General features: G+C 41.5%; 1 protein-coding gene across 1 annotated transcript; it reads left to right on the forward strand.

The window, feature by feature from the left end:
• The first annotated feature begins 345 nt into the window (after window positions 1-345).
• LOC118785639 (calcium-binding protein 39-like) lies at window positions 346-12,407 on the forward strand. Its single transcript, XM_036540458.1, has 9 exons — window positions 346-538; window positions 4,816-4,955; window positions 5,954-6,118; window positions 6,213-6,331; window positions 6,726-6,894; window positions 7,471-7,530; window positions 9,385-9,450; window positions 10,376-10,519; window positions 10,908-12,407. The coding sequence occupies exons 2-9, from the start codon at window positions 4,854-4,856 to the stop codon at window positions 11,085-11,087; spliced, it is 1,005 nt and encodes a 334-aa protein (XP_036396351.1). The 5' UTR covers window positions 346-538; window positions 4,816-4,853; the 3' UTR covers window positions 11,088-12,407.
• Window positions 12,408-20,026: the final 7,619 nt, after the last annotated feature.

The raw sequence follows: 20,026 nt of genomic DNA on the forward strand, positions 1-20,026 counted from the left end.
GGCTTCAGAAAAATAGAAAGTATCTTCAAACAGGGTTTAAACTTAGAAACAAGCATTCAACTTGACAAGCAGTCAAGATAAAGAGTGGAGGTTCTCTCAGACGAAGACTACGACTATTTTTGAACGTCGTTTCTACAACTGACTCCTATTTGCAGGTATAGAGATGGTCTCTGTATCACGATTGTGAAGCATTTCGTATATGCTGCTGTTTGCGACGTTTACTAAATTGAGGGGTTTTCCCTCTCGCAGCTTCAGCGAATGTCACATGACACCTCGGGAAATTCGCTTGCAGTGGACCAGCTGGGAGATGGGAGCGCTGCTGAGTACACTGTGGATAGACTGAGCTCCAGCGAAATTCTGTCCTGCCTTCTTAAAAGAGTCCGCAATGTTAAGTTCGCTATACACACGTCCCTCTGACGTTTAGCCCAACATACACATCACTGGCGTTACCAGAAAAATCTGCACGGTTACACCAAGAAACAAACCTGCGCGATATACGACTGAAAAGAAAATCATAGCTACAAACAGACCCTGCTCTGTAAGTACCAGATCCAAACGTACAGGCCGTGTTAGTGTTCGGGTGTCGATCGGCCACATCGATGGTGTATTTGACACGGTTAAAACTTGAATCAAGGAAACATATTTCGTTCGATAGCTGGCTAGCTTGCTAATTACGTGAAGCCGTGGTCCAAACTAACGTTGCGGTTATAGACTTGGTCTGTCCGTCTCTTCGGATGCGTGTGTGCTATGCGCATGCCAGTCCTGTCAACGAAAGAACCAAAACATTTCTGCAGTGAGCGCCAGGTCTGGGGCTGCGCGTCTTCGCTTTCGCTGTGTCCTCTGCTGCCCAGCTAAGATTAGCTGGCTAGCAGCGTTTCGTTTCTTTGCAGCTATGTCAATGCCCCAGTGGTTCAGAAGGTAATATTAAACATGTTTTATTATTTTTACGTCACAGGCTATACGCACTGGCCATCCAGCGGACACACTATCTAAGTAGGAAAGGCAGAGTTTCCACACTAGCTACTCATGTTATTTGGTGATGTTCAGAGTGCCTTTACTGTTTGTGTAGTAATTTGCAGCGTTTTTTCTTCCTATAGCACAGTTAGCCTGTGGTTGGGTTTGAGGAACGCAGAAGAGCGAGTTAAGAGCCAGCCAAACGCCTTTGCCACGGGTGACATCAGTGTCCTTTTCCTCAAATACACTAGTTAGCAAGCTGCCTAGTCTGTCTAATTAACAACTGCTAAAGACAGTTGTTACACATGTCCACAGTGCTCATTGCCAGTGTTGCGCTGTATCTTTTAGCTAGCAGCGACTGTGTCTTAGTATATGTAATATTGGACAGCTGTGTTGCCTCTTAAAATACACATCGAAATATGTTTGCAGTGCTAGCGACCTGTCTGTACAGTGTCTTGTAAAATCCCGATAACCTAGACAAGTTTAAATCTAAATTGCATTCTGTATTCTGTATTCCGTGAGTTTAAGGTTACGTGAACAGAATGGCTTGTAATTGTACGCAAGGCCGGAGTGGGCCGTTGGACGCTGCCTCTTGATTATCGATATGCTCAGTTATGTGTGCCTTCATGCAGTTCGTATCTACAACCAGTTCTATGTGATGTAGCAGCAGTTTACAACAGAAGCGAAGCAAAGGAAAAAGGTAGCTGCAAAGCAAGGTTCCAAGCTGGAGGATCAAAGTTGTCACTTGGGTAGAGTTCAAAAAGTGTCATTTGGTCAAATGCAGCGCTGTACATTGTGTACTATATTGAGCATGTTTGCTTTACTTATACATGGGTATGGACAGTCTCTGTGTATGCTCTGTTCCTCAGTGCCACATGCTTAGTTCCATTACACCCTTCAGGGAAGGCATTTGTGATTACACAACCAGATTACCCAGATTTAACTTCGCTGTTACTGTGAAGTCCCTGGTTTGCACTCATTGAACATGCAGCCAAACATGTCTGTGGAGTTATAGTGTTGACAGACACACACAGAGTTGGGGTGCTGATGAGGAATTGCTGGAGCAGATTTTGTAGGTATGTCCAGGTATGTTTGTGTTTGTCTAAACATAGCTGTTCATAAGGTACAGCTGCCCAGGGCCAGTGTGTGTGTAAAGGAAGTCAGTACAGTGACTACTGCATCTGTTTAATACCCATGGTGTGCGTGGCCCACTCTAATCATTTATGTGTATGCATACCTGCTGAGATGATATATGTGCATTATATATGTTCAGCAGTATGACATGTTCCTCATTAAAGCAGTAAGCAGTACAGCAACTGTCAGCCCAGGGGTTCATGGGAAACAGCATCCTATGAGCAGCTTTAACTTTGCAGGGAGTTAACACACCTCCATCCTTCTTTAGCCTGCCAGGATTCGGCAGGCCTCCGGCCCTCACTCCTGTGGGATCAGTGCTGGGGTGGGGAGCGGTCAGACTGCAGGGTGCCTGGATCCAGGAAGAACTTTAGCAATGCTGGCCTGTTCAGTTTGAAGGACCAGTTGTCACAAACTTGTTTTGTCCTGCTTTTTAAATGACGTCTGTGGTTTCCACAAAGGGAGAGCTGACATGACTCCAGGAAACCATGCTTAGCTCATCAGTGTTCAGGTGAAGCGCCGAACCCACCCGTTTCCTCACCTCTTGATAAGAGGTGTGTTGTGATGCTATCCAAACTCTACATTTACATTTATTCATTTGGCAGACGCTTTAATCCGACTTACATAGGTTACAGTTCTTTACAATGTTGTGATGCTATCCAAACTCTACATTTACATTTATTCATTTGGCAGACGCTTTAATCCGACTTACATAGGTTACAGTTCTTTACAATGTTATCCATTTATACAGCTGGATATTTACTGAGGCAACTGTGGGTTAAGTACCTTGCCCAAGGGTACAGCAACAGTGTCCCAGCGGGGATTGAACCAGCAACCTTTCGGTTACAAGTCCTGCTCCTTAACCACTCTACCCACAGGTGTGATGTCACACAGTCACAGGAACATGTAAAGCTTTTGTAACATTTTTTTCTCCTGATTGAATGTCACACAGGTCCTCTTCACCTCCTCTTTTCATCAAACTGCAAAAAGGCAGCCAAGCCTGAGCTGCTGTACCCTTATTGGCATGGTGACAGGATCAGGGTGTTTGGAGGAAGTTGATTCAGGAGAGAAATGTTAATTCTGTGTTATCTGTTCATGTCCTGCTCTTGAACCTCTGAACCTGGTGCATATTTTTTGCTCTTTTTACTGCCCAGTGAAAGATGGTAAGATGTTGGTCTTGAAATTTTCATTCACTAATTTTGGCAGATTTAATCAGTGGTCTATTGCAGTGACTTTTGCGGTTACATTTTCATTACATGTACATGTATTCATTTGGCCAGCACTTTTATCCAAAGTGACTTACAAGTGAGACAGAGTACAACACAAGCAAAAAGCCATATACGGAGTAAACAATACGTTGATCAAAGATTGCTGTGCTGCACCCAACAGGTCATCGTGTCTTTGGTCCCCCAATGTAATCATCTGTTCTATTTCATTTCTGAAGAGGGGGTTCTGTAACTGCAGCCATGTCTGCAGAAACCTGCATTCTACCAAGCTGCATGTCTGTCTGTGAAGGCACTGGTGGAATGTGACTGATGAAGTGGGAGGGGCATTTTGTTTTCCTCATGCCTGTTATGTGGCAATAAAAGTGTTTTACCTTCTGCATTCCAACCACCCAAGGGTGTAACCAGCAGAAATATATTATGGGTGTGTGTGCGTTGCCAGCTCCCAAGCGTGTGCACCTGTGGGATTGACAGCTGTGTGTGTGTGTGTGTGTGTGTGTGTGTGTGTGTGTGTGTTTGTTTGTGTGTGTGTGTGCGCATGCGTGTGTGTGTGTGTGTGCGCACACGTGTACATGTGTGCAAGTGTATGACACATTGATTTAATTAATTACTTAAAGCTGAGGACAAAGTGCAGTGTGGTTATACTGAATCCAAGCCAGTGGGTAACTGAGAGGAGGAGCAGAGATATGGGTTGCTATGGAGATGGTTTTGCTTGTTTATTGGATACCGTGAGCTACCTTGTGGAAGAGTTCCGGGGCATGGCTCAGGAATAACTCTGCTGGTAGACCCTTGACCCCACTGTGACCCAGGCTGTCTCTTATGACAGCTTTTAGATTAAGGCCTAATTAAGGCAATTTATGTCCAAGGAGATGAATTTGATTTTTTCCAGTATAGGGTGAATTGAGGCCCACCTTTGGGTAAATGCCATGACTGCAGATTTAGCAGTCACTTTGAATCATCACTGTTTGCCAATGTTATTTACCCACAGTCCGTTTCTACCAACAGTGTTCATCCTGACCCTTTGCTGTTCTAAAATTGAATACTATGACTTTACAACGATACACCTGTCACAATCTCTACTGCTGTGGGTTATGAGTACAGGGTTCTGGGTGTTAGTTAGTCAGACAATTCTCTCTGAATACTTTAAGTGATGACGTGTTTGCATGTTTGAACCTCCAAAAGGCCTTTTATGCTGATTGTGTAGACCACAGGGTGCTTCCATAGAGAAGGTCTGTAATATCTCATTTAAGCTTCGCTGAGGGCTGGTATCCAGCTGTTGGCCTGTCTTTGTTATCCAGTTAAAAGACCTTGATTTCCACAGGTGAACATCATGATTGGTAGAAGTCTCTGATGACACAAGCTGGCCCCTCTCATTCTGAGACTGACAAAGTGTCATCTTCCCATAACGAGTTTACATGACTCCGGAATGTTTTGGGAGCTTTTGAGAATGAACTAGCACGAGTGATCAGGTAGGCTCACCTGCGCTGTGTGTGCTGTCTGTGCACAGGCTCGGCTCGTACCTGAGACACGGGACGACCTGCCACCATGCCGCTGTTTGGTAAATCCCACAAGAGCCCTGCAGACATCGTGAGAACACTTAAGGAGAACATGGTCGTCCTTATCAAGCAGGACAAGAAGACGGAGAAGGTATCTCTATCACCCCACCAAGGGCTTGGTCAGGGAGCTCCGTCCTCTTGGGTGGTCTCACAGTGCCCCACTGGGGATAATTACAGAAGAGATGGAGTGAATATTCACGAACAGGCAGACCTGCAGTGTGTTTAGTATCCTAGACTGTTACAGTGATGGGCTGTTTCCCTGCATATCCACACTGTTTAGAATCAGAACCAAGCACATACCTGTCTTTTACGGTTAATGAATATTTATAAACACCTGTCTTCACCTAAAGTTGGTAGATTCAATAGCCTAGGGACAGAACTTTCAATGTAACTTTTGGTAACCGCATATTTTTCTACAGCTGAAAGAACATGGTATACTCTCGGTATATCCTCACAGATACTGTATTTACTGGAGAGATATTCAGCTTGGCCACATTGAATTGAATCCATAGCTATTCCATAACATACTGGAATGGAGGGCACAGGAACCTCCTAGACATAGAAAGAACACAGAGTTTGCAGTTTCATGTTTTACAGTCTCTGGCTTCATCTCTGAATTCTCAGTCTCAGTCTTATGAAAAGGTTTTCCCATGCTTTGCAATGGTGTGAATGGTCTCCAGTGGCAGCTGTAATTTATCAGACAGTGCTGTCTTCATAGAGGTGCTATTGAGACATTATTTTCAGTAAATTTTTCCGGAGCATAAATAAAACCTTGATGTGCTCTTTCAGAGACATGCAATTCATGCCACTAGCTCATCAACTCTCATCAACACTTCCTTTTCCTTTTCATCTGGGTCCACTCAGAGAAGCCAATAAATGGCTTGTGGGAGGCTGGAGTCTCCTAAAGCTTTATGTTGTGACGGTTTTAAGTGTAAACTGTATTTTGGAGAGATTTTTTTTTTTTTTTTTAGCTCCCAGCTGCTTGATTGCAACCTGCCACCACAGCTGACAGACTTTCCAGCCACTGCGGTGTTTGTGTGTGTGTATATGTGTGTACATTAGTGTGTTTAACATGTGCGCTTCCTCCAGGCCTCAGAGGAGGTGTCCAAGTGTCTGGTGGCGATGAAGGAGATCCTTTATGGGACCAACGATAAGGAGCCGCACACAGAGACGGTGGCCCAGCTGGCCCAGGAGCTCTACAACAGCGGTCTGCTCATCCTGCTGGTGGAAAACCTGCAGGTCATCGACTTCGAGGTGAAGCCCTACCTGAGACACCCCCCCCCATACCCACAACCATCACGTGTTGCGGTGGGAGATCTGACCTTTGAACTTTGCCCCTCCTCGGCAGGGGAAGAAGGACGTGTGTCAGATCTTCAACAACATCCTGCGGAGACAGATCGGGACGCGCAGCCCCACGGTGGAGTACTTCTGCTCCCACCAGGAGGTGCTGTTCATCCTCCTCAAAGGGTGAGTCCTCCTCCTGCGCCGTGGTGCCTACAGTTCACAGCTTTAGGAAGGGATGCGTCTCCCTACGCTCATATTTTACCCACAATTCTCCACCTTATAAGCAGCTCAGCTGATTGGAGTGTGTGTTTGTACTTGTCTATGTGTGTTTATGTGGGTGTGTATGTGTATGTGTGTTTGTGTGTGTATGTTTGTATATGTATGTGTATGGGTGTGTGTATGTATATGTGCGTATGTGTGTGCATGTGTGTGTGTGTGTGCTTGTGTATATATGGGTGTTTGTGTGTTTGTGTGTACGTGTGTACATGGGTTTGTATGGGTATGTGTGTATATGTGTATATATGGGTGTATGTGTGCATATGGATGTGTTTGTGTGTGTGTGTGTGTGTGTGTGCAGGTATGAAACTCCCCAGGTGGCTCTGAGCTGTGGCATTATGCTGCGGGAGTGCATTCGCCATGAGCCCCTGGCAAAGATGCTGCTGCACTCAGAGCAGTTCCGGGACTTCTTCAGCTACGTGGAGATGTCCACCTTCGACATTGCCTCTGATGCCTTTGCCACCTTCAAGGTGAGCAACGTCTCAGGGCAGGAGAATTCCCACACCTGAGTCTAACACTGAGGCTAGGTGGCTCACTAGCTAGCTTAGTTTGTCAGCTAGGAAACGAAACTGCAAGGTCTGACTCTGTGTGACATCGTGTGGATAGCTATGGTGAAATGGCGATGGAGTTTCTGAGCTAGCCAGGTAGCCACCTGTTTTAAAAATAGACCTCAGTTACTGGACACAACTGCAGGAAGACTCTTAACAAAACTGTTAGGAATGTTTGTTGCCCAAGGATATTGTGAAAAAACACTTTAACACTCTAAACAAGTGGCAAAAATAGAGACATGTTCTATTATGAAAGTGATCAAATCTGAGTCTGATTCTGGTAAGAAATCTCATGCACAAACTATAGAGTTTTAAAAGTAAATTTCTCCCTTTATTTCTCCCACTCCAGTGTTTGAGTGACTAACCTCATCTGTTGTCAGTCACTGTAGATTTTGTTTATCAATATGGCCATTTTTTTTTTAATTCAGATCAATTCATCATTTATTTTTTCATCAACTTCAATGATTTTTGAATGAAAGGAATCCCTCTCTTTGACAGGACTTGCTCACAAGACACAAGGTTCTGGTGGCAGAGTTCCTAGAGCAGAACTATGATGCTGTAAGTATGACAGTGGTCCTCACCCTGGGGTTTACCACGGGGCATGAAGGCTCAGTAAAGATGTGCTTTTCTGGAGAGTTCACGGCTATTAAATGAGAAAAGATTTTATTTTACTGATCTCTGCTGGATGAGAATCTGTGTTACACATTTCACTTGGACTGTCATTTGGTCTCTAAGCTCATTGGTTTATAGGCTATATATTAAAGGGTCATAATTTTTGCTTTATGAAAAGTTATCCTCAAGGAAAATGTTTGGATATGCAGTGTGTGCAGAAATCAGGCTTGTTAATGGTCATGTGTGTTTGGCATACTGTTCATATAATACTGATGTATGAGAAAGGGGATCACACTGATCCAGGGAACTACAGGCCAGTCTAATTTGCAACTCATGCAATTTAGGAATTTGTTATAAGGGACAGATTAGAATGATTTCTGGGAAAAAAGTATCAGATTGGATTGTTAACAGATCATTAGGGGTTTTCGCAGAGGAAGATTCTCCAAAGACCTTTTTGAGGGAACTACTCAATGAGTTAACTTAAGTCGGGCTGATGAAATTATAATTTTGGATTTTCAAAAGGCGTTTGACAAAGCACTGCATGAGTGACTCATTATGAAAGAAATCAGTAGGAATTAATGGAACTATGTTAAAGTGGATTACAAATTGGCCTCAGCGTACAATGAGTAATAAGAGGGTAATAAATTTTTTTTTTCTGAGCAGGGAGTTGTAGAAAGTGGGACCCAGATTATTTTACAGGAGGTACAACACTAAGGTGTGTGCAGCATGAAGAAGTCTTGGGAGTAATAGTTGATGCAAGTCTGTGTGGATCTGGAAAACATTGTGCTGAAGCTGTAAAGGCAAATAGGATGCTGGGATACATAGCAAAGGTGTTGATTGCAAATGAGTTTATATTCATATTATATAATGCACTTTGTCAGACCATATTTAGAGCACTATGTCCAATTCTGAATGTCACACTATAAGAGGGACACAGAAGCTCTTAAAGAAAAACATATACAGAGATATGCTATGTGTTTTCATCTGGTAAGCATTGTCTACCAGCACTGTCCTGTGCTGGTCATTCGCCTATGATGACATCAGGGTTAGGCTTCTTTTATTCAATTTGAGTAGAATACCCTCAAATTATCCTCAAATAACCTCACTGCTGACTCCAAACCCCTGAATAATTAAATACCCACACAAACCTCAATGTTGGTTCCAAACCCCTGAATATGTTAAATACCCACACAAACCTCACTGTTGACTCCAAACCCTTGAATATGTTAAATACACAAAAGCCCTTGAGAAGATTATTCAGAACGGAGTGATCCAACGCAGACTCCATTTTTAGGTATGGCCAGAAATTCAGAGAAATATTATGCTGTATTTTGTGAAATATTAAGTCATGGACACATTAGACATAATATATATTTTAAGTCTCAACTGAAATTATGATCATTATTTCTGAGCATTGAACATATTTTTGTGTAAACTAAGGAGTACTAAGACTTGTAATGCAGGCTATGGTATGTGTTTGTACTTCACTAGCTAGTTTTACAGGTTTACCTGCTTTACTCTTCTGGATAAATTGGGAGATGTCTTTCAGCCTTTATGAATTAGAGGTTGAAGGTCCTGCTGTAGCAAAGAGACATTTTTTTGTACTCTATCATTTTTTTATCATGTCTAGTTGTGGTCATATTTTGTAGCTTCTGGTTTCAGTCATGTTTTGTGGCCTCAGTTGGAGTCTCATGAACTTCATACAGTATGTGGTTAGAGCCTGAACACAAGCACATGATTGCTTCTTATGCCTCCTCCATCCTCCACAGCCTTTTAACCTCCTGTCATGTGTTTGTACAGGTATTTGCAGACTACGAGAAGCTGCTGCACTCTGAGAACTACGTCACAAAGAGACAGTCATTGAAGGTTCTCTCTCCTCACTCTTTCAGCGTCTCACATACAGTCACACTGCCATTTTGCACAGCCTGGCACAGTTTCTCACACAGGCTGATACTGCTGTTTGGCACGGCCTGGCACAGTTTCTCACACAGACTGATACTGCTGTTTGGCACGGCCTGGCACAGTTTCTCGCACAGACTGATACTGCTGTTTGGCACGGCCTGGCACAGTTTCTCGCACAGACTGATACTGCTGTTTGGCACGGCCTGGCACAGTTTCTCGCACAGGCTGATACTGCTGTTTGGCACGGCCTGGCACAGTTTCTCACACAGACTGATACTGCTGTTTGGCACGGCCTGGCACAGTTTCTCACACAGACTGATACTGCTGTTTGGCACGGCCTGGCACAGTTTCTCACATACACTGATACTGCTGTTTGGCATGGCCTGGCACAGTTTCTCACACAGACTGACACTGCTGTTTGGCATGGCCTGGCACAGTTTCTCGCACAGACTGACACTGCTGTTTGGCACGGCCTGGCACAGTTTCTCGCACAGACTGACACTGCTGTTTGGCATGGCCTGGCACAGTTGACAGATTTCTGTGATTTTTTTCGGTCAGTGTAAAATAACAGGGTGAAAACACAGGGCTCACAGTGATGATTAAACTGAGTAAACTGAGCAGCTGTTTATTTTGTAGACAAATCTGTCCTCAAGGTCTTTGAGTGGTTGCATGGTGATGACAGTATTTACATTTATATTTAACTGAATTTAAGTTTCACTAAATTAAAGTCCAACCCAATGGATTACACTACATAATCACTGGGTGCTTCTGAATTCGCATTGCTAATAATTCTGTTCTTAGCTGTCCTTATTAGGCTGTGGATCATTTGTTGAAGTCTTTTTTTATTTTAATCCTGGAATGTGATGATTTTTGTGTGTGTCTTGTGCAGCTGTTGGGAGAGCTGCTGCTGGACAGACACAACTTCACAGTGATGACGCGCTACATCAGCAAGCCAGAGAACCTCAAGCTCATGATGAACCTGCTGAGGGACAAGAGCCCCAACATCCAGTTCGAGGCCTTCCATGTCTTCAAGGTAGGGTCCCACAGGCGGGGTGGGGGTAGGCGGGTCTGTTACAGACCGGTGCCCTTTCATCCCCGAAGCTGAAGTTCGACAAAAAAAGACAAAATCCTTGGCTGTTTCGCTCAGCGCTGATACTGTTGATTAGTATTGATGTGAATGGTCCCAGATGTGGGAGAAGTGGTGGTGTGTAGTGGCTGACATCCAGAATTTTACAGTGTCACATCATCTTGGCAAAAATTGCTATTTGGGACCAAATCTGTTGGGGGTTTAAAAAAATGTATTACTGGTTTTTAATAATAATTCCCAAATTTTCCTTAAAAGAAACAATTGTGTGTCGCATTATCATTTACAAACTTACTCATCAGTTTGACAGTGATCCGTGTTCTCTCATCTCCTTCAGGTGTTTGTTGCCAACCCCAACAAGACACAGCCAATCGTGGACATCCTCCTGAAGAACCAGACCAAACTAATCGATTTCCTCAGCAACTTTCAGAAAGAGCGCACGGACGATGAGCAGTTTAATGATGAGAAGACGTACCTGATCAAACAGATTCGGGACCTCAAGAAACCGGCCTCTTAGAACCTTGGAACTGTCAACCTCACCATCCTCTCTTTCTAATGAGAAAAACAGAAATGATAGTAACAATAATAATGCTATTTAAAATATTGAAAACATTTTTGTCTCTTTAGTTCCTTAAAAAAGCTTGCAAAAAATAGTCAATCACAGATCTTTAGCATCTGTTTTTTCCACAAACAGCATTGTTTTTATCACCAGTGTAGTGCCATTGTCACCTTTTTTTAGTTTGATTTGTTTTTAATGCAAGTTTAAAAAAGGATGAACCAAAGGTTTCAGTAACATCAGTAGGCCCCTCAGTTTATTGGCTTTGATGAGGGAGATATAAGAGGTGAGCACTGAAGTAGTGTTTGAATTTACATAGATGAAATATCAGTATGTTTTTTTTTAACACTCCAAAACTAAGAGCAGTCAGTCCAGACAAGCAGGTGAATGATATAAACAGATTGCTAATAACACTAAAGATGATTCAAATGGTTTGCCAAAATATTTTTTCTTTCAGTATAGCAAAAGTGAGTGATTAGTTGTAACTAACAAAAAGGTGTTGTGTTCCATATGTGTGCGTGTTTCCATGTGTATGTGTGTGTATTTTATGTGTGTGCGCACTTGTGCGTGTGTGTGTATGTGTGTGTGCATCTTGCTTCCTGGACACTAGCCATTCTGCATTCTTTTTCTCTTGTTCTCTCTCACCTCATGAAAACGGGTCTTTTTCAACACTCTTTACTTCATTTCAAACTTGCAGGCCTTTGATACAAGATACAGTAATGTACACAAGGTAATACAGTACAGTTTGATGTAGCCTTTTGGATGCACCAAGGTGCCATAATTCATTCCTTATATCCCAGAGACCAGCTGTGAAATGCATCACTCTGAAAAATACGGGATTATGTCTATTGGCATGACTTGTTTTTAAAAGGAACATTGATTTTTGCATTAAAGGGGCACTTCACTGAAGAATCCAGTTTAATAGGCCATCCTGTCCCTATTAAACAGTTGGCTTACTTTCTTTCTTGTCTCAAACTGATTTCAGTCTTTCCTCAAAAAAAACCTCTCTTGAACTGAACCAAATAGTGTCCATAAGGATATTTGATTACTTCATTGTTAATAGTCTAGAAAAAGTTCATGGCCAGATGATACAGGTATCTATTCATAATCCATTTCTTCACAGAACCAGGTGAGTTTTTAATGTATCTGAACCCAGCACAGCATTTGCTCTGATAATATCTAAAAGTAAACCATACGTCCAACTTGTGCAGTTTACTATGAAGTGTTTTTTTATAGAAAAAACCCAAGTAAAAGCTTGACAAATTACACATTTTGGTGGATTGCCCCTTTAATTAAAACATTTTCAGTGTAACATAATAATCAATATTTGAATTATTGGTTCTTGTAGAATGATATTTAGGCTCCAGCATAGCCAAATTCTGGTTTTCCTAATGATTTTGTGCGATTAGTACAACCTTTTTTTTTTTTTTTTTTTTAGTTTTCTGCTGATAACCATGTTTTTTCTTGTTCAACAGGGCTGTATCACAAATATTACTTCTTAATTATGTAAGTGGTGTTTTCCTGTTGTGTGTAGACATTATTTTACGAATCGATAGAATGTCATGGATAGTGGCATAATTTAAAAATCCATGTAGGCACTTTTGTATTTTTAGCAGCTTCTCCAGTTAAAGTAAGATGGAAGTAAGGATATTTTTATGAGTAGGCTATTTATGTGTGTGTGATGTAATGCTGATTTTATGGAGCTTTTCTGCATTGTTTGAACACAGGCTTGGTATAATGAGAAGCGGCACAGATGCCTTTGCTTGTGTGTTTCCGATGTCCTTTCTCTCACTGCCTTTCCAGGGGAGCTTAATCTTATTCAGAAAAATATGGAATAATTGTGATTAAGCAATGAACCGCCTTAACTCACCATATGCGAGTTACACTGTTCAAGAAATATTCTACTTGAAGCTATTTCTCATTTTCAGTGCTTAAAAATTAGACATAACAAGTGAAAAAATCATAATTTACAAGGACCAGCTAAAAGAACCAAACTCCCAGGGCTCTCTTTCTTTCAAAATGCAGATCATGCAGGCCTAAAGAGATGATCATTACAAAATGTCTTAATAATAATTAAACAAGTGATCAAGAATGGGATAAAGCCAAGGTTTACTCTGACTACAATGACTACAATGTTTATTTCTGAAATACAGTCTGATCCAGGGTAATTCAGATAGTAGTCTGACATGGATCAGAGTGGATTGTGTGTACATAAATACAAATTCAGAAACTGCTCTAAGGAAGGATCTGTACTTCTGAGGAGAACTTTTACAGTCTGTGTTCATCTGGCCAAATAGTCTGGGGCCAAACCCTTGAACAAAAAGCCATCCTTAACATAGTTGCCATACGTTGCCATTTCATTTTGGAATTTATCAATGTCAATACAACATCATAAATATCTTGTAGTATGCACTTACTAGTTAAAAGTGAACTTCTTGCCTTTTTTCCTCTTTTCTTTGCACAGTATAATATCAGTTTGGCAGTGGGCAGGGTGCTGGAGAATTTACCTGTGTTACCTTTAGCAGGTATTTGCAGCTCTGCTCCTTGTCTGCTGGAGTAGCTTCAGTTTTTATTTCTGTTCTAACCCTTAATGACATAATTTGATTTATTATTAGACTGATCAGACACAGGTGGCCACACCGTCCAGGTGGTTTGCACTTTTACGAAAGGCCGAATCTGCAGGATTGTGACCTATGAGGCCCAGGGCTGTCCACCCCTGGTAGGAAACATGTATCTGAATATATATGGCTAATTACAGAAGGAAGGCCCAACAGAGACTCCCACAGTATTCATCAAATCTTATAAAACTGAGCCAAATTCACTTGTCACGTTCCGCTTGGCTTTTGGTATGTAGAATTCCATCACTTTTGTGTACTAACAAAGCAAAGAAATGCCTTTTTTCTTAAGCTTTTGTTGTGGAATTTCATTTAACGATGACACACGGTTGTATATTTCCACCTAATGCTACTGTACCACTTCATCAATACAGGAAAATAAAGAAATAAACAAGGACAACATTTTCAGACTGTGATCTTTTCAACAGAAGAGTGTAAATTACCACAGTTATGAACTTACTAAACAATGGCTTCTCACATTCTTTGCAGTATATCAAAGATGTGGATGAACAATCATAACAGGTTGGTACAGTTCAAAATTTTAAATGCCCGTGTTAGAAAAAGTTATCTGGAGGGAAATGTATGTCTTTTTAAGCTAGGAGGCTGTGCTCTTGTCGTGGTTGTTGGGGGAAATTGTAACACTGTGTTACAGCTGACCCAGAACCAATAGCTACATCAAAGCACACTGGTTTTCAGCGAAGGGAGGAGACAATTGAAAAATAAATGTTTAACATATTTAACATTATGTTTACAAAATGTAAATAAATTTCAGCTGACTAGCAAGTGTACCCTGAGCAAAATATGTGTGCTTGCATCTGGTGTCTAAAGTTCTCATTCCATCCTGATGACCCCACGGTCTGGGCACGAATCTCCACCTGCCTCTCAGACATCTTGGCTTGGATGAAGGAATGCCATCTTCAACTCAGCCTGTCTAAGATGGAGCTCCTTGTCATCCCAGCCAGCCCGTCCATTCAGCGTGACATCACCGTACAGCTTGGCTCAACTACACTACCTTCGTTTAGGTCTGCAAGGAACCTGAAGGTAGTGTTTGATGACCACCTCAACGTTGAGGACCACAGCCAGATCATGCAGATTTGCACCATACAACATCCAGAAAATCAAGCCCTACCTATCTGAGTGTGCTGCACAGCTTCTTGTCCAAGCTCTTGTCATCTCAAGACTGGACTACTATAATGCTGTCTCGTAATGCGTCTGGTGGTCCCATCACATCACAGCACAAAATCACTATTCAGAACTTTCTCTGCTGTTTTCCCCCGATGGTGGAATGACCTTCCACACTTCATCTGTTCTGCCGAATCCCTCACTATTTTTAAGAAACATCTGAAGACACAGCTCTTCTGCACTCAGAAAAGAAGTGGAAAAAATGATTAACTGTTTTTATCTGTATTACTTTTCTGTAGTGTTTGCTGAGTGTCTGTGCAGTTTGGCGATAACACATTCTCGAGTTCTGTATTTTTGTCATTGTCCAGTAGATGGAGCTCCATGTTATCACACAAAAAAACGTGACAACACTGGTGTTGTGACATTACATACTAGAGTTGTGCTGCCCCCTAGTGGCATGCCCAGATACCTAGTATGGATAGAAGTATGAAGGCAGATACAACACGCAGCTGGGGAGTGAGCACCTGCATGCTCCCACCTGTGAGAACTATGATATACCCCAAATAATACTATTTCAATGAGTGAAAATTATTCAATTCAATTATTCTATTCTATTCAATTCAATTCAATTCAATTAATCAATTCAATTATTCAATTATTCGGGTTAGGTTTACAAGGGAAACATCAGTCATTAACTTTGAACACTAGCTGTCTTTTTCTATTTCCTCAGATGGAATGTTTCCCCAGGTTAATTCACTTCAAAAATATCAACATCATTATGTTTGAATCTTAAGAAATCTGCAGTCTAGAATCTTCTGCTGCTGCCTGTGCTTGCAGTCTTCAGATTCAAGAGACAAAAATGGAGAACCTGGAGAATCGGTATTCACAGAAAGCAGTGCATATGCTTGTATGACTTCACAAAACACGCCAGGAAGGAGGTATCATGCAGACAGGTAAAACTCTCTCACTGTTTTTTCCTCTAAACTAACTCCTACAAATTTATTATTGTAACAATCTAGAGTGAACAATGTGTAGTTGTTATATTTAGACCAATATAGTCTAAATAGTTAATTTGACAAAAAATAGAAGTGGAACCATGAAAATGTCAGTGGGGGTTTTACACTGAATTACTGTATTGCATGAACTGGAAAAAAAAACTGAGGATAGCAAAGTTTGAAAGAAGCCAAAGACATGTTTTAACTCAGACATCAGGGCCATGCTTCCCATGGGCAATGAGCCACAGGACTGGAGCAATATAGACTTACAGATTTACAAAGTACCTCTGCTGGAATTTTGTGTAAGGTTAAATAAGATGCTGCACTTGGGCATTTTCTGTGACCCCCGTGAGGTGCAGGAATGAATGCCCTGGTGCCTCCTCACAGGTGAACCAGAGGTGAGAGAGGATGTGGATTCAGCTGATCCTGGATCAGCGGCCCGTGGTCTCAGACAGCAGGAGCTGACACGCAGTGAGGAGGACACCACGGTGCTGCTAAATTACAGCCTTCACGACCAGAGCAAAATTAAGGTCAGGCACACCAGAATGATCCTACCAGTTGATCCACATGCCATTATGATCGGTGATTCTGTGCAGTGAAATACCTTTGACTTAAGTGTGCTGTGTGGGACCCCTAAGCATTGTCCTATGACTGGGTGACACTGGAAGTGTTTAGAATGTGAAAGTTACAGTATACTGAATGTTTGCCTCCCATTAGCTGCTGCAGGAGCTATGGGTGGAGGTGGTGTCACCGCAGGCGGCAGGATGCCCGGGGCCAGAAAGCACTTCAGCTCGGTGAGGTAGTGCACGGACCGCTGCATCCAGGCCTCACTGTGCTGCTTGCACACTGTGGTGTACAACTGGGTGCCGCTGTTCCCCAAAGCACATTCCCTCAGCATCCTGATCACCTTCAGGTCACAGGATAACCGGCATGACACCATAACACAGGTATAACTACACACACTGCCCACACGCGCGCCGAGAGGAGAGCGCGCGTGAGAGGGCCTTCACGCCGCTTACCTGTACTTACCCGTAAACTTACTTTAGCGGCATGCACTGGCTGCTTTTGCAGTTTGTCAGCAGGGAAGGAGCAGGGCCAGGAGGGACCTGTCAGGATGTGGCTAAGAAGAAGTAGATGCACAAACATACAAGAATAGAGAATAAAATGGACAAGATTCAGATATAATACAGATATAGACATACTACTTCAAATAACCGAAAGAAAGTGGTTTAATTTCAAGTTGGCTCAAAGAAGTCGGCTAAGTAGCCGCATTTTAGCATGGGTTCATAGGTTTCATCATAATCAGATATTGAAAACAAAATGAAGAAGACGTTGACGTGTTTACAGGTGCAAGGAGCAGAGTTTGCACAAAGGACACACAGACAGTTTAGCCGGACATAGAGATATGAAGTTTTGCCATATATTAGGTCAGATATAAATATATAAATAGGAATAGCCGTGGCTAAATTAGCTGTAGGGTTAATGGCTGATCATGGGATGGCAGAAAGGAGAAAATACACGTAGAAGGTAGGGGGAATGGTTGTTTTTCTGTTCTTAATAAAAGACAGATTTTATGCAGTAACCGTACTCTCTGTGTAAGTCAGCGGAGGTAGGAAGAACACAACAGCCGCACCTGGCAGGAGCTAGTGATATTGGGGACGAGCCAATGAGCTTTCGGAAAATTAGGGACATGCCTTATCCTTAGTCCCGCTTGCTGCCCCAGGTGTCGTGTGGGGGATGAGGTGGATAGAGCATTGAGTTTATTGTGCGCAGTGGGACACACAACCACATGGCGGGTCAGCATAAATGAGTGTTGTCCGGTTAGCTGGAATTTTCTTAAATGAAAAAAAAAAAAAGTTTGGCTTTAGAAGCCTAGCCACATGCATATACTAGCAGCTAGAAAACTAAAGGTCACATTACACTTACCAAAATAATGTCTCTTCATTGTAATGTGCCACACATTCCTAGCAAAAAGAAAATTTAACAACTGAAACCATGTTACACATATAAATTAAACAGAGCAAGCAGCAAACAACTTACCTACAGCAAATATTAGGCGCTCTGCTATGGGATACCTGAACGATCTTCTTCCTAGTTTTAGTATTAAAAGACCTATAATAGCAAGCAAGTTAGCTACCTACCTGTAAGGTATATGCAACTGTCAAGGTTGCATATACCTTTCTGTGCATTGTGTGGACAATTTGTGTTGTCAAATATACCTTTTTTGTACATTGTTTGGAGCAGTTTTGTGTTTGCATATACCTTTCTGTGTTTGGTATGGATCCAGGCCCCTATTCATCAAGTGTCTGAGAGTGGGAGATATGTCCTAAATTCTCAGAAATTCTGAAACTGATGTCAATTTGGTTCTACTCTTACTCTGAAGGGTAAAAGCACGGTATCAAGATTCTTCATGCTTAAAAGTACTCCTATTGAGGCAGGTATTTAGGAGTCCTCGTGAGCTGTCTTAACCTGTCATTACTAGCCTATAAACATCCAGTGTTATAATACTTTAAATTATAATTTACATGCCCTGACAAGAATGAACCATAAGTTATGTCTTACATGCAATATTATTTCATAAATCTGTGTGCCTATGTGTGCATGTATTAGGTCTCTGGTATTTTGTTCCAATGAGCTTTCAGGCTCACATATTCAAAAATTCTAATACAGGAAAATCGTGTTTTTCTACTGCTCTGAATGGATCTAACCTTCTAAACTGCATGTAATGTCAGTTTTTATTGATTTTTAAAAATCAGATGAAATGAAGAAAATTAATGTATTTTATTCATTTTCGTTTTCAACATAAAATAAACTATGCAGGTTTGACCTTAGAGAACTGGCTTGCATTCTCTGTATGCTGTGACATACAGTAACAGATATGTCATACAGAATATGTTATACATGTTATGTATAATACACACATATTACTGATATATCAGTGTATGTATACAGGTGAGTAATTCATGCAAAACTGCCCTAGAAGCAGAGCAGAAATGTCAGTCTCTGCAGTTTCTACAGGATACAATGTATACAGAAAAAACAGGGACTAGTAATGTTTTCACAAATGTTTGCCTACATGTATGAGTCAATCATTAAAATAACTAAGTTGTCCATTACCATAACTACAGCAGCTTACGACACTGAGGAAAATATTTTAAAGGAAATTTAAATATGCAGATAACATTAGAGTTTTAACTTAAGTCCTGTGACAATCATATATCAAGATGAAATGTGACTTTTCTTGAAGGTGTACAAAATACAACATTTTGTTTCACACACTTTTTAATTGGTACAATTTCGAAATTTCTTCCTGACTCATTTACAATGTATTGCCGTTTAAAGTAAAGGTGACGTTTTTTTAATTATGATGCTACTAAAATTCATTGACTGTAGGAATATAACCCCCAGTCATAGATATACATGGTGGTTTTAAGGCTTTTTACAAGACAGAAGAATAATGATCCACTTATTTATTTCTGCAATAAATTACTGAGAAAAACCTGTCTGGATAACAGAGCGACAGAGATCCATCTCTACTGTTACAGGTGGAATGTATGCCATCAGCAGCCAAAGTCTGGAAGGACACATTTACTAGGTCCCTGTGAATCGTGACTACAGGCACTATCATAACCAATACGCCAGCAGAAGCAACATCCCCCAGCAACCTGCATTACATTGACATAACTGCAGATATCCAAGCAGATCTATAAAAATACACTAAAATACAAAAGAAACATCAATATATAACAGCATAACAAACAAAGCTTTTTTCCATTTTTCTCTGGAAACAACGGTATTTAAAATATAATGATTAAAAAGTGTTTTGGCCCAATAAAAAATCAAAATGCATACAAAATATGAAAACAATGCAAAATATGAATGAAAATGTGAAATGTAATTCATACCGAGGACTAAGAGGACTGAGGACTAAATGTAGTCCTTTCTGTGCATGTGTCAATAGAAAGCCATGTGTCAGGGAAGAACACACAGCCAAGTTCCAGGACAGAGAGAGCCCTTAAACGGGCCAGCCACACCTATATCTATATGGCACTGATATACTGGTTACTTGCCTTTGTTTTAGCACTGTAACAATGGTGTCTTGATACACTGTAATGATGGCTGCTAGGGCTAACCCTAAGAACCATCCTGTACTTACTGATAGACTCCC

This window comes from Megalops cyprinoides, chromosome 11, assembly GCF_013368585.1.
Source record: "Megalops cyprinoides isolate fMegCyp1 chromosome 11, fMegCyp1.pri, whole genome shotgun sequence".
In the NCBI taxonomy this organism is placed as follows: Eukaryota; Metazoa; Chordata; class Actinopteri; order Elopiformes; family Megalopidae; genus Megalops; species Megalops cyprinoides.